This window comes from Hippocampus guttulatus, chromosome 2, assembly GCF_054856545.1.
Source record: "Hippocampus guttulatus isolate MCC_2025c chromosome 2, RoL_Hgut_1.0, whole genome shotgun sequence".
In the NCBI taxonomy this organism is placed as follows: domain Eukaryota; kingdom Metazoa; phylum Chordata; class Actinopteri; order Syngnathiformes; family Syngnathidae; genus Hippocampus; species Hippocampus guttulatus.
In genome coordinates this window covers 4706747-4722195 of record NC_141262.1, presented here as the reverse complement: position 1 = coordinate 4722195, position 15449 = coordinate 4706747, and the positions used below count along the sequence as shown (strand labels likewise).

General features: G+C 40.4%; 1 protein-coding gene across 3 annotated transcripts; it reads left to right on the top strand.

Moving 5' to 3' along the window:
- The first annotated feature begins 5113 nt into the window (after positions 1-5113).
- slbp (stem-loop histone mRNA binding protein) lies at positions 5114-14968 on the top strand. 3 transcript variants are annotated; one of them, XM_086132113.1, is made up of 8 exons: positions 5114-5292; positions 7381-7494; positions 8090-8203; positions 9045-9110; positions 9221-9343; positions 10522-10677; positions 10756-10864; positions 14405-14968. In XM_086132113.1, the coding sequence occupies exons 1-8, from the start codon at positions 5234-5236 to the stop codon at positions 14474-14476; spliced, it is 813 nt and encodes a 270-aa protein (XP_085988239.1). In that variant the 5' UTR covers positions 5114-5233; the 3' UTR covers positions 14477-14968. The 3 variants fall into 3 exon arrangements, with proteins under 3 accessions (XP_085988239.1, XP_085988230.1, XP_085988248.1); XM_086132104.1 differs by having other exon boundaries at positions 9039-9110; XM_086132122.1 differs by having other exon boundaries at positions 5242-5363; positions 9039-9110.
- The last annotated feature ends 481 nt before the right edge of the window (positions 14969-15449 follow it).

The following is a 15449-nucleotide window of genomic DNA, read 5'->3' as shown; positions in this document are numbered from 1 at the left end:
ATGCACATCTACTCGTGCCTAAAACTGGGACTGTCCACAGGATGTCAGTGGCCCTTGTAGTCTGGGGCCTGACGTAAACAAAATTGCATGAACGCAAGTCATCAAATACTATTGTGCATGTTTGTCCACACACACACACACACACACACACACACACACACACACACACACACACACACACGCACACACACACGCACACACACCACACATTCTCAATTGTTTTTCTCTTTTCTTTCATTGTAGTGATGAACAATATTTCTCATCAAAAACATGTGCATTGAAGGAGACAGATCATTCACAAGGTAGGTGTACTTCTTCATCTTCGAGAAGAACTGTTCAGCTACTTGGCTGTTGAGTCACCCTGCAAGCTCAGGAATGAGGCCGATCCTCCGAAGTATGTCTTTCTCATCTTTGTTGTTAGCTTCATGTAGCTGGTCACACAGCATATAAGGGTGAGCAGATCCTGTCGAGTTTACACAACCTCTCATCATTATATGTACATTGTACGGTGTAGATCGGGTGTCAAACATACGGCCCGCGGGCCGGAATCGGCCCGCAGGATAATTTAAAAGTGAAAAAATGCATAAGACACGGAATGAAGAATTTTAATAAGGTGCAATTCATTGAATATCCGCGAGGGGTACACACTGTTTTGATCAGAGGAAAGACAACATTGTTTTGATCAGAGAAGAAGACAACAGCAGCCTCAGTCTGCCACTGAGACAGACCCAACACAGCAGACGCTATCAAGGACATGTGAATACTTTATTCTTTACACATATTATAGCACTCTCCTTAGTTTGTAAGGTGTAGGCAGGGATTACATTTAGATTTTATATGCTCGTGTAAATGGTTTAAAAATTCCTTTCTTTATAAATCTTGTTTAATCTTAAAAGTGCATTTCTATATTTTTCAATACCAATTACTTGTTAAGGTTTTGTGCCTTTGTACAGTCAGTGGGATCAGTTGCAATGCATATACTATATATGCTAAAAGTAAATTGCACATTTGTCTAAGGAAATCTTAGGTGCTTCATAAAATGTTTTGTAAAAGATATGTTCATTAAATTTCAACATTTCCCTAGTGTTCTTGTGCTTCTTTAGACCAAAACAAAGGAAAGACATTATTTTGTTTATTTATAGCAGAGTATGGTATAATTTTTAATGGTCCGGCCCACTTGACATCTACCGAGGCCGTATGTTGCCCACAATGTGAAATGAGTTTGACACCCCTGGTGTAGATGGATGACAGTCATCTGTGGCATTTTCACTGTTTGGCTCCAAAAGCCAAGGAAGCTGCTTATATATTCTCAAGAGTTGGTGGAGCAAAACGTCCTTCTTCAAGGTCAAGGTCAAGGTCTTGTGGCTGGAACAGTATATTTTTTGGCTCTCTTGGGTCGGTGTGGTTCACAAGCTCTTGTGCAAAACCATTAACCAATACGTTGCGCAGATGTTCAGTTCACATGCCAATAGGATATCAGCCAGGACCCAAGGGCCTTAAGCCTTGATGTTGGATTTCAGGCTGAACACCACACCACAGGGACACATGATCACAGCCCAACTACCTTGATGAAGGAAAACAATAAAAATCATTGTCAATAAGAAGTACAATAATTAAATATTTATTTACAACAATAGCCAACAAAAGCAGAAAAACGATCAACCCAGAAAAAATGCTCAGCTATCACCTGATGCTCCCCAGATCTTCTCAAACATAGTTTCCCAAGGAAGAAGACACCTTAGATGCTCTTCATTTTTCACAGACAGGACATGCTCCGGTAGAGCACCTGGGCACTTTTTCGAAGAGTGAACATATGAGAGCGGTCTTCTTTGGTATTTTTCACTGGAATAGATGAGACATAAAACACCAACTTAATTTGATCATTTCCACCTTTATTTAACCTAATAATAAACAGAATTGAAATTAGGCCTTGCTTACTTGGTTGCTAACAAATAAATTATGAAACAAAACCATCTAGAGGGTCAACGAACCTTCATATTGAACAGCCAAAGCAACATCCTCAAGGCTTGAATTTCACCCTTGGGCAAAAGGGAAGTGGAAGAGCTTGCAGCAAGTTGTGCATCTCTTCACTTGAAGGATGTTGTTTTCCTGGAAAATAGTGATGTGTACCTTAAACATAAACAAAACAAATAAACCATCAACATTCACCAATATAAATTCTTATAATGGACGAGCTAATATCCACCCACGAATATTTAGGTATGTGTGTTCACTGTTAAGTGGCTGTCGGAAGCCGTCACTAAACGAGCCACAATCTCGATTTCTTTTTTGTGTTTCACTGCGTTCATGTTAGTCATCTTACCATTAAACACTACCACTCAATAACGTACATGTGTACTAGTTGTAATCACAACTTTTAAATGTCCTCCTTCCTCATTTTCTCCTTTCCATATGCTACCCTGACAACCTATACTGAATTTATAGTTGATATCAAACACACACTCACACACACACACACACATGCTGTGCTTCTTGAAAATTGGTCAACCTGGAGACACCATTATTTTTTTCTTTTTTTTTTTTTAAATCTGGCACTGCCGGTTCCCTCCTAATTTTATTCTGTCCCACGACGAAGGCTAATATTTTCCATTGCTTTCAATTCAAATTTCACAAATTTTATCAACTACATAAAGACCTCTTCTGAAGTATGTTTCATTCCTTTCGATGGGTTTCAACAATTTATAAAGTGTTTGTTCATTTTCAACGCATATTTTTTTTCCTTGGGTGCCAAATTAAACGGCACCTCACCTGAATGCCATCCGCAAACTGTTTGGCTCGTGATCATTATTTTGTAAACTTGGGCCCCTGCTTTCTACAATTATTTCAAATTCATCAGTTCACTTTTATTATATGTTGTCTATTTTTGTCTTCAGCAAAATTTCCAAGGTTATGAAACTCAGATTCAACAAAATGGTCACCTAAAATCTCGACCCCTATTGATGTTTCAATAAGACATTGGCCAGTAACTGGTGCATTTTCACCAATTTTAAAATGTCACAACACTCCTAATATTTGTCTCAGGAAAATAATGCGGTCACTGATGGTGCAGTGGTCTGATTGTTTTGTATGGGAGGAAAAAAAACAATCATATTACAGGTACATTTATTCAAGACTCACGACACATTTTTAATGCAGGAATGTATCTATCAAAAGAAAAAAAGACGATTACATGTGTAGCTTTATACAGTACAATACAATTCAAAGGACCGTGCATTTTAAACTCGAACAATTCGATTCGGTGTATTTAAATCTTTTTTAAATTAAAAAACGCCTATTACTAGTGATGGGACGAGCGACACTGGTACGTTAGCACAGTACCGAGAGCTCAAGAGTGAAACTCCGTATTGGTGCGTGTATTGCTTTAAGAAAGAATCACGTGACCAATCCAGGAACTGAATCGTTTGAATGTGCTGCACCAAAGTGTGTTCATAAGGACACAAACTGTATCAACATGTCGTGGGTTTGTTGGCTGTAGTTTTGCGAAATTATGGATCGTTCTAAGAAGTTTTCCCCAGTGTGGAATACTTTTGATCTTGGTAAATCTTTTTCTCCTTTGAGCATTGTTTACTGTTATATGCAATTTGTTTTTACGGTGGCACATTGCACTCACTTTATCAGTTTCTCAAGTGAATGACCTGTTATACATATGATAGTCAGTTAAAGAGCCTTACAGTTGCTTTATTCATTTTATCTTATAATTGCGAGATCCTCCATAATTGAAGTTCAACGCTGCCTGTCAGAAGCAAACACACCCAGAAACCAAGACCCTTTACAATATTGGAAATGTAACCAGGAAACATATCCACATCTGCATCAACTTTCATTTAAAACTCTCTGCTCACTATCGTCATCTGAACCATGTGAAAGAGTATTTTCTAAGGCTGGAGAGCTGGTGTCGAAGAGGAGAAATCGCCTTGGAGCAGAGACCCTCCAAAAACTTGTGTTCCTCAATATAAATTCATAAACTAATCACTTTTGTCTTTTATTTCACACGATTTAACCAAAATGTTCTACATAAGTTAAAAATCTGAATTGTAACTCAAATTTGCTATATTTTATATACCAACTCGGTTTAGCATTTACACAAACAAGGAATTTCTTTCCCTGCAATGATTTTATAACTACTGCAGGGGTCACTGTTGGGTGACCAACACTGTCAATTTAGTGCTGACAGTTTGTGAAGTGGGTCAATACACTCCTTGAGGTATCATCGTCCCATCACTACCTATTACCTTCAAATCGGTGCTACCTACCGAACGGTGGTCATGTGGTTAGCACGTCTCTGGCTCACGGTTCTTCTGTTTTGGATTTTAATTTCGCCCAACCCTGATTAATTTAGAAAATTTGACGCACATACCTATACGTGGCTAGAAACCGATCACTAATATTCTCTCATGAAATATTTACCCAACCATGAAATCTCATACGTTATGGGCAACTCCACATAAAAGAACCCGCCATGAGTTCTTTTCAACATTAACTAAGAGCTTCCGGTCACCGACGTGCAGTATGGGTCCGTGGATAAATAAATGTACTCCCCACTGAAGCAGGACTTTCAAAATTAAACCACGACACATTTTACGTTTCATTTTTGAAAACTACGAGTGCTCGTCAGAGACTGTGGACGGTCGGACTCGGTACATTTCCCGAGTTTGGTCTTGACGGACACCGTGATTGAGCAGCAGAGCCAGGTCAAGGCATAACTGCGAAAACGCATGCGCGGCGTGATGACGTTACAACCCTACAAGTGCAGTGTGAACAATAAATTTAGCTCTTAGGTGTACCAAGACCGAAAGGTATTGAAGTATTTGTGACCTCTTGTCTACTTTCATCAAAAGTGCATAATCTTTTGCAACGTTTTATGTTTTTGTTCTTTTATGTTTTGCATTGAAAACATGAATTAAAAGGTTTGCATTGAAAAAAAAGAAATAGCCGTTTTTATCAAATTAGTTGGGAGACACATAGCCACAGTGGCACTCTGTATTCACAGCGAAAATGACATCTTAATCAAATAATAAAAGTAAAGCGTTAAAACGGATGGAATAGCCGTGATATTTAGAACCGCCTTTTCCGGTCATGTGACATGTTGGCCGCGCGTCTTTCCAGTGTTGGCGGGTGTTTGTTGACTGCCAGACCCGGGGAGGTTCGCCTCACGTTTTCGTGCAACGTTCTTTACTCGTTGTTACCGCGTTCGCTTAGAAATAACAACAAGATGTCTCACTTGGCCAGAAGTAGAAGATGTGACGGAAACAACACTGAACTGGAGGACAGGTAACCTGGCTGAGTGGACGATTACAGTTAGTTTTGTTTTGGAAGAAGATGGGCACGCATGTAACGTCGAGGTTGGTTTAGTGTCGCTTAAACACTCTGTAACAGTTTGTTAAATGCGTATTGATCGCCTTAGACGTGCAATGTAACGTTTGCTAAACTTGTCTGTCGTGCTCAAGTGATGTTATTTTGATGTTACTTCTGTCTACTTTCACGGCCTAGTTGAGCTAGCTCGTCCTAAGGTCTGCAAAAACAATTCCCCTGTTCTGTTTGTAATTCGTGGCCACGTTCAAATGTTTGTGGAATTGACCAAGGCGAGTTGTGAATAAACCTCTCCCGCTACGTTACGATGAAAGAAATAAGTGCGTTTTGGTTCCTTGGCGTCTCGCGACGCTAAACTTAGCTAGTTGCACGAACAGAAAGTTGAATGAGGAAGCAAATGGCGGGAGAAACAAATGGCCTCTTGTTCTCTTCATTGAAAGACGCGCCGCTGTATTCTTTGGTTGGCAACTCGTTCACGCATGTATCAAAGAATGTGAGATACTGCATTACAAATGGGTGGAACCAACACACAATGTCTTTGTTTTAAATCCAAACATGGATTATTTTTCTGCTGTGGTATTTGTTGACTCCAATGTCCGTGAGGCAGTTCCAAATGGAGGGGGAAAAACAATGCACACACGAGTTATTTTTCGGTTCAGCGAATAAGCTGTTTTGAATGTTATGCAAACAACTGAAATTGGCACTTTGGAGAGTTTTAAAAGTTAAGATTTTCAATGGTCACAGTTTTCTCTGGTTTTGAAATGATTTTCCTTCAGTATATTTAAAAGAATGCACATATGCTCAGGAAATTTGATTATAGACCGGAACATACTCTGTATACGTACATATTTATTCAGGGATTATTCCAGCAAGCAGATTCGACCTGCTTTTATCCTAAACTGGAGTCAGAGTTGACTTCCCCTGAATTTGAAAACTGGGAACATTTGATCTGAATTATTAATTCAATGAAGCCAGAGTACACTCACCCCTTGAGCTAAGGCCGGCACGGTCACAGCAAAAAAATATTATCACTGGAGCACCGATATTGATTGATTCACCATGGAAACAGAAAGAAACATTCCAAGTTGCGATGTCTAATGTGGCATATGACGACCGTAGTTAGTGTGAATTTGATAAAACATTGAAACATCATTCAGGCTGGTAATGTATACATCATTTCACTGGACATGATTGGACCCCACTTAGATTTTATTTGTACCAATTGACAAACATTAAATTAATATTCAACAAATACTCATTCAGTACAATTGTATTTATGTATTTGTGTTTTTCATTTGTATTAGTGTATATGGCCAGAGAATGTTTTGAAGATGAATGACTGACTTTGATGAAAAGCACACAGTTTGATTAGAAATTAATCTGGGAATGGCAGGATTTCATTTTAGGTTTACTTGTGCCTCAATGTGTATGGGATTGTGGAAAAATGAACAAGATATGCTTCATGTGGGAAACAACATGTAAAAAGTTGGATTTAGCGCACTCACTGTGCTCGAGACCGATTTCAGTTCAGGGCGTCTGCTACCATGGTGGCTCAGTCTGGATTTTTGAGGTGCTATGTGGTCTCCTTCTGGTCCTCGTGGCCATCCCATTGCAAACAGTGCAGCAGCACGAAGATTCTCACTCCACAAAATTAATTTTTTTTAAAAATAATAATAAGAAATGGGGCTGATTGCAATCATGTCGCCTGTTAAGGCACACAACAAACGCCATCAGTACTATCGCAGTACTATGCAGTAAGTTATGACCTGGTTAGTAATTTACCACAGCTATAAGATGTTGGAAAAGCCAACCTGTGTTGTCTTTGTGAGATATTAAAATTAGCTTGATGATGCAAAACATTTAAGTTTGATAAATATCCAAAGACATTTGAAAGTAGGGAACTACTTGACGCAGTGTAATACCTCAACATTTTACAGTTTAGGTTTATCCATCATTGATATGAATGTTCTATGGACTAGAAATGTACATACTATTGCTGTGTGAATGCATTTTGTTGATCAAGTCTTTGCCCCTCTCTCCACCTTATAGGTCTCATGGCCCATCACGGTGGTCTCACTGCAGAAAACGTGGCATTGATGGAAGCTTGCGGTCCAAGAGAGGTGATGACGATGGCAAAGATGACACTAACAACAGAAATGCCAGGTATGCATGTGTGTCTGTCCTTGGGCTGCAATTCATGATTATTTCAATAATCGATTCATTCCACCCATTTTTTCCCCAATTAATTCCTGAATTGGATTAAAAACCATTTCTAAATGTCCATCCCATTATCAACAAGCAGGAAATTATTTGAAATGAAGAGTGCAGAAAAGTACACAAACAGGATACTGCGTGAAAATCTGTGACCCCTTAAAGAAATTATTAGTTGTTTTTACTCCACCACCTACACTGTTTAGTCCTATTAAAATGGTTTTTTTTTGGGGGGGGGGGTTCGGTTTTTTTGGCCACGCTAGTCCAGACCTTTCATGCAGATGTGAGTGCACACAAACGAATCCTGGTGTGGAGCAAATAACCGGACCGAGACCCACTTTTTGAGGTGGTGTCTTTTTCCTCTTTTCTGACTGAAGCTGCGTCACCATGACAAGCTGCCAAGCGAGCACCACCATAAGCAGACTGGAGATGTTGGTGCACTTGTAACCTCCCTCCCTCTCTCACTTGCTCACTATATAAAATGAAGTGTTGTTGATATGTCTGTGTCGAAAGGTGTTCAGGTCTTCCTTTTTTTTTTCTGTTCCAGTTTTACCACTCCAGAAAGCAGAGGCCCAGTGTCTCGCATTGCTCGACGGGCTGACTGGGGCAGCCAGGTGGAGGATGACGAGATGAGAAGAGATGTGCAGAGAGACATGCAGCGGTAACAGACTGCTTCACCTACTCTGTGGCTTTATCTCTCCTTCGTGTTTTGCAGGCCTTCTTGTGTGTATTTAGATAATGAGTTACAGTTTGCATTTCTGTTATGAAGTGGACGGCGTTGTCCATAAAGCAAATGGAGACTCCCATTTCCTTTATCAGTGATGAAAGTCCTCCGGATTTTCCCGGAATTCTGGATTTTCAAATTTTCATGAAAATTGAGGAAAAATTGCCGAAAATTTATCAGATATTAGTTGACAACATTGAACGAACATGCGTTTGAGTTTGTTGTTTTGCTTTCACGAGCGTAGCCATGTTGAGGTGTAGCGATGCCACTTGAGCGAAGCGCGCCTCAGCAGTCGATAGTCCGCTGCTCTCTGCTGTGCGTGCGTCTTTTGGCTTCAACCAATCGGTGCAACGGACGTCACAGATCAAAGAAGCTTTGAACTATGACAACAGCTAAACTAGTCTAGCCGACACGACACTCTAAGCCAGACGGACACGTTATTCTGGTAATCTGAGTGCTTTGTTTTTTTAAAATTTATTTTTACTATAACGACTGTCTTGTCCACAGTGTCTTTTGTCGTTCCACAGAGGTTTAGCAAGTGTGTTTATAAAGAGACAAAAATCTCTTTAGAGGTACTAACACTAGTCACAGTAACCCTTCGCATTCTCATGGCCTCGCCATATCTCGGAGATTTCGAAATTTCAGCGAGAACGGAAGCCACAAAAAACAGATTAATCTTTGAATGTCGAGCATTTAAATAGTGTTTTGTGTAAACTAATTTATGCGTGATCGGCCAGGTCATTTCTAATCCATTGTATGTCCACTTGTTCAGTTACAGGAGGAGGATACTCGCTGCAGAAGGCACCCAAAGAGAGAGAAAGACATCTTCTGGCTCTTCTGGCAGGTGTGTTACCTCTCCATTGTTGTTTCAGTTTCACTCAATTAAATTTGCCACGAATTACTAAGCAGATGAGTCTGTCTACCACTACTTCATTTTTCAAAATGATTCTGCAGCTGTGACTCCAAAGAGGGAGACAACGTGGAAATGGATGAGGCTGTGTTGCTACGACGACAGAAACAGATCAACTACGGCAAGAATACACTGGCCTATGATCGATATGTCAAGGAAGTTCCCAAGTAGGTCCAGAGTAAAACACCCCCCTGCCCACCACACACACACACACTCACACCTTGGTGTTATAGTTGCATCATACAGGGATTCCGTTGTGAAAAATATGATTTTCACAAAACCTCTATTTTTACATAAAAAATCATTGGGGGAATGGGGGGCGGTCTACTTGGCTTTAATAGCCTTGCGCGGCGATCATGCCTCCTACACCACGGCCCAATACGGCCGGACACGCGGAGTTTTATGCCAGCTGAGCATAGAACAAGTTTTGACTGCAACTCGGCAAAGCCGACAAGAACTTAACGCGGGCTGAAAATAGCGTGAATTTTACAGACAAACAACATTGCTGTACTTCCTATATTTACGACATTGCAATGCGCACCACCCTCTGTCTTTCCTGTCTCTGTATTTGCTTTGAAACACGTGTTGATTAAAAAAAAAACACTGCCGGTAGTCAAGGCTTGCTACGAGAATATGATAGAATGTCTGTCGCAATAAGGGATATTGCGCCCCCCTCCAGAACACCCCCTTAACTTTCTTTGGATTTTTTGTTCCTCATTTCACACCCCTGATGACAAGTTCATTGCAGTAACTAATGCAATACAAGACATGCTGATTTATATAGCGCTTTCACAACAGCTGCCGCTGTAACAAAGCACTTAACAAAACAGTTAACATAAAGTAAATTAATAAACACAGCACATAACATAAAACACAGACAGTCGTGCAATCCTAACCACTTTTCCCTCAGTACGCTTTGTTGTTTAAAGCAGTTTGAGATGAAAGAGGAGAGAATCAAAGTGTCCTTTCACCAGTGGATCAGAGACGTCATGCTCAAAATGTGCACACGTCGGCTACAAGCGAAGTTTCAAAGTCAACAAGAAGCTGTAGCATCCATTGACGAAAAAGAGATTGGTTCAATTCTCCTGTCCCATGGAAATCCATTTCAATTCCAAGCAGCGACTCTCAGTTACAAATACGCATCTGTGCTCCGTGCCGACGCTCCTCTCTCCTCCTCAACTTCAGCAGCCATCCATCCAGCCGCACCAACGCAGACTGTCCAACAGCGCCGACATCTCCACTGAACAAAACGGGGTTGTGAAAAATGCTGCCCATTACAGGCGCAAAAAACAATCGAAAGCCTAGTTTGGAACCTTGTCCAAACTAGTTTCTCTCCCTTTTCCAGGCACATGCGACAGCCAGGTGTTCATCCTAAGACTCCCAATAAGTTCAGGAAATACAGTCGCCGTTCCTGGGACCAGCAGATCAAGCTGTGGAAGGTTAAGCTACATGCGTGGGACCCACCATCAGAAGAGGGAGGAGAAGTCAATGCCAGTCACGTGTAAGCAAACGTTGCACTTATTTACCAAGCATAAACTATTCCTATTCTTTTTACATGTTTTGTTCTCTGTCCTTACAGCGAAGAGCTCTGTTTTGAGGACGTCATGGACATTGAGATTGACTTTCCTGTATTATCAGATACTGGGAATGGTACATGCTCGTTCAGCACTCACAACCTGTCAGTGGAGGTGAGATTTACATTCAGTTTCTTATGAGTGAAGCACATTTAGGGGGAAAGTGCGCATAGCACGGCAACAAGTATTTCAGCACTGCGCCAAAATGTATGGGGTGAGTTTCTCTGCAAAATGATGGGGCATGGGACAAGAATTCAGGAAGAAGGAAGAATTTTACAGGTGGTTTAAGATGTCAGTCTGTTTAAAAAAGGGTGGGTGGGAATTTTATATATATACAGGTATAAAATAAGATTAGAAAACCTTTATTAGTCTCGCAGTGGAGAAATTCCCAATTCACAGCAGCAAAGTTATGAAAGGAAGAAGTAGAACAACAAAATATAGGAGCTGCTGGAAAGGCAGCCACTCACGCGGCGCCATTTTGAAGTCAAAATAACAAAAATAACACAACACAACACATAGGACACAGACAGTCGTGCAATCTTCACCACTTTTCTGCATACACTTTGTTGTCTGAAGCAGTTATAGATGAAAGAGGAGAGGATCAAAGTGTCCTTTCACCAGTGGATCAGAGACGTCATGCTGAAAATGTGCACACGTCGGCGACAAGCTAAGTTTTGAAAGCAAACACGAAGCTGTAGCGTCCATTGAGGAAAAGAGATTAGTTCACTTCTCCTGTCCCACGTAATCCGCTTCAAACTCCAAGCCGCGACTCCCAGTTCCGAATCCGCATCGGCGCTCCGCGCTAACGCTCCTTTCTTTTCATCGTCGGCTCCTCAAGCCTTACATCCATCCAGCCGCAGACCGTTCAACAGCACCGATCTCTCTGCTGAACAAAGCGGGACTGTGAAAAATGCTGCCCATTACAGGCGCAAGACACAAGCGCCCCGGGACTGTCCAGCAACGACAGTCAAATGGCGCCGACATTCCTCCCAGTCAAAAACAGTGCTGGTATACCCATGCTGCAGAGCAGGCGCAACAACCAAGCACAGAGTCTCCTCCTTGATGAATGTCGTGGCCAAAAAATGCTGAAAAAAGTCCACATCAGGTCCACACGACGTAACAACAAACACAAAGTGACAAAACAAACACAAAAACAACAAAAAAAGCAAGGCTCATGAGAGCACTTGCTGACAGCTGCCTACTCAGGCGCCATCTTGACTTCCGTCTATGTGTATATATATATATATATATATATATATATATTAGAGCTGTCAGTTTAGCGTGTTTTTATTGGCATTGATTTAAATTAATTTTAACGGGATTAAATTTTTTCTCGCGAGATTAACGCGGCACACGTCACAGCGGATGTTACGTTGCTCTATAAATAATCCAGAAACAAAACAACAAACGCGCTGCATAGGTCCACGCACTTTGTTTTGCCAGCCACGGCACCGCAAGACACCGAAAACGGATACTCAAAGAGTTTATGAATGGAAAGTTTACTTTTGAAAAGTTGCCAGATTGTTCCACTGACAAGACCAAAGTTACCTGCATCATACAGGTATATGATGTATGCCACTGACGCGATTGTTACTTGTTTGGAACTATTTTGTGTGAAGGTTACAGTGCTCCGTGTCCATATAAATAGAGCGGGTGGAGCTTCTCTGTGTTCGTCTGACAGTGACGGTGCGCTGCCGTGGTAGCGACCTAGCGAAAATAAAACGTCTCCAGTGTTGTCATCGAATCAAGTGTAGTCATCCGAAATGATGTCTACACAAAACCTTCGAGAGACTTCTGCGCAAGAAGGACCAAAAGAATCAACATAGCCTGACTCCTGTGTTCAAAGCAAACTTGAGAAAAATGAAGTATGCAACCATGGTTAAAATCCACTAGGGGTGCCCATTACGTCGATCCTGATCTACCGGTAGATCTAAGATATGTCCCAAGTAGATCCGAGGAGTGTCGAGGACAAAAAAAAAACACAACCATTTGTGTGTCTTTGTACATTTTAGAAATATTTTTTTGTGTTAATGTACGCTGCACCCTAATCATCCTATCAGTCTCATTTTTACAAAGTCTAATTTTCACAAAATAAAAAAATAAAATAAAGCAGGGAAATCTTTAACCTACGGTGGCGCGTGACCTACGTCAGCGGAAGTTGTTAGCGCTCAGCAGTCTGCAATTGCAGCTTGTGATCAGAGCCGTTGCGCTAAATCTTTATCGTCATTATTCTCATTCAGAGTTTGCTTTGTGTACAATTCACCGAGGGCACGGGCAAAGAATAGGAATCTAGTAGGGTCCAGGGAAGCACTTTAAAACGGTACGTGTGAGCTACGATAGTTAACAGGCTGCAAAAGTGCATTGCATGCCTCAGTTTCATGCTGTTTTTCATCATGGCGTGTGTGTGCGTGTGCGTGCCGGTAAGGGTAGATCCCGGGACGTTAGTTGATCGAAAAGTAGATCTTCGGTCCAAAAGGTTTGGGCATCCCTGCACTATAGGCTAAGTTCTAGTTTACCTTAGATGTGCACTTTATAATGTTATATTGGTCTGTTTTGAGTCCATAAAAAGACCTGTTGAAGCAGCTGTTGTGTGACAAAATATTTTTTTCACTGTTGTTGATGGACAGTAATATTGTGTGAGAGATTATGTGTGAATAATTGCTCCAAGTGAAAAATGTTCATGTAAAATTGAAAATTGAAATTGTTATTTGAGTAAATATTTGCATTTTGCACATAGAAAACTGATTCATGATTCCATGCTGATGAGAGCATTAAAATGGGGAAAAATAGGACAAAAAATATCAAAGGGAATTCAGAAATGATCAAAAATGCGTGAGTAATCACGATTTATTTTTAATGAATTTGAGTTAATTATGACAGTTGCATTTTTAATTAGATTAAAAATTTTAATCATTTGACAGCTCTAATATATATATATATATATATATACACACACACACACAGTATATGTGATATGAATGTCTTAGTGCCACACAGCCTGAGAACCATGTCTTAATAACTTGAATTAACAAGTCAGTTTTCCATAACACATTGTCAAAAGTATTCGCTCACCAACCTTACCTCACATATCAAGTGCTCTCCAATTCTTAATGTGTAAAGTTTAATAAGATACTGGTCCCCCTTCGCAGCTGTATCAGTCCCAGCACTGGTTGTTGGAGGAGTCTTAGTCTCCACTAGAGGCAGATATTCACTCGACAAAACCTTTGTGCATAACTTCAAGTTCATACAAAGGATTGTTTGTCACTCCAGATTCCACTGTATTTTGTTACATCATACAGTGCTCATTGTAGAACCTTCCAAGTCGACCAGATTGAGTTGCATTGCATTGACTAACCATTTATAATTAATTGAGGACTTTGACCATGACACTTATATGTCTGCTTAAAAGTGGAAGTCGGAAGTGAAACGTCAGAAACCTCATTCAATGTACACATTACTATTTGGGCAAAAGAAATGTGGAAAGGCCTGCCTTTCCGTTTTTTGTATTTTCAGAACCAGTTTGTTTTTTTCATGGCCACTTACTTTTTTTGTGAAATAAGTGGTCATATATTTCATATTGATCAAGAACAGATGACCATACCTTCCTACATGAGAAGGGTTTATTTATATACTTTCATGTGTGATGTGTTCCAGGATGATGACTGCGCAGGAACTCCAGTCAAAATGCAGAAGACCGAAACCACAGCGGAGCTTGACATGCTCTAGCTCTCTAGCTTAATGTTCGCCTTGTCAAATGTTCATACACATCTCAAATCGTCTACTTTCAATCCCCCGACAGTAAATCTTTAGTTTTTTCTATCATTAAAGCCTCTGTTTCAGTTATTAACTACTTGATTGTCACATGCACTCTCAGCAGTGCCTTACGAGAACATAGGTTGTTTATTTTTAACAAATGACTCAGGGACTTTTTCTTTACAGTATTATGTCAGTTGAATTGGTTTCTGTGTTTTTGTTCATAGATGCACTTGGAGCACACAATGTTGTGGACTGTGGGGGGGACAAGTTTAAAAAAAGATTTCCTGAGAATGGTTCAATGTTGTAAAGCGTGATTTCAGTGTACACTTTTAAAAGTGGGAGGTTATTGGGCTGTTCATTTTGGGGGAGTTTTTTTTTATTAATAGAAATGTCATATTTTGTAATGTTTGCTTCTTGGTAAAGACTTATTATTAATAAAAAATGTATTACCATGTTGAATAATTTGAGTTTTAATTTGATATCTGAGGACCACCCATTCTAAAGTTTCAACGCTATTTAAGTTAATACAATCTAAGTTTAGGAGGAACACCTCTCTCTGGACTGAACGTGCAGACTCCACAAATAGTACTGTTAAAATGTCTGTGCGCGTGTGTCATGTATACAGTACATTACATTAGTTAATGTGCTTAAGAAGTAAAGATATTTATCCTCAAACAAATTGTAGCATCTCTTTAACTTAGACAAAAACCAGTCCAGAAAAAATATTCTTTGTTTCATTACAGTCGTGAGTGAGGGTAAAAGTTGCCACCGTATCTCTGTGGAGCACTATGGATTTGCCTTTTGTGCACACTCTGTGTGATGCTATACAAAATAGCCTTACGGACACTAAACCCTGCCTGGGTTTAGTGTCCAGCAGCCATTGCAGTGTTTCAATGTTCTGATAATATCCATCCATCCGTCCATTTTCTGTTTTGCTATCCTC

Coding starts and splice junctions, on each gene's coding strand:
- slbp (XM_086132104.1), top strand. CDS start 5,234: ATGTCTCACTTGGCCAGAAGTAGAAGATGTGACGGAAACAACACTGAA. Junction 9,111..9,220: donor TCTTCTGGCTCTTCTGGCAG/GTGTGTTACCTC, acceptor ATGATTCTGCAG/CTGTGACTCCAAAGAGGGAG. Junction 10,678..10,755: donor GAAGTCAATGCCAGTCACGT/GTAAGCAAACGT, acceptor CTGTCCTTACAG/CGAAGAGCTCTGTTTTGAGG.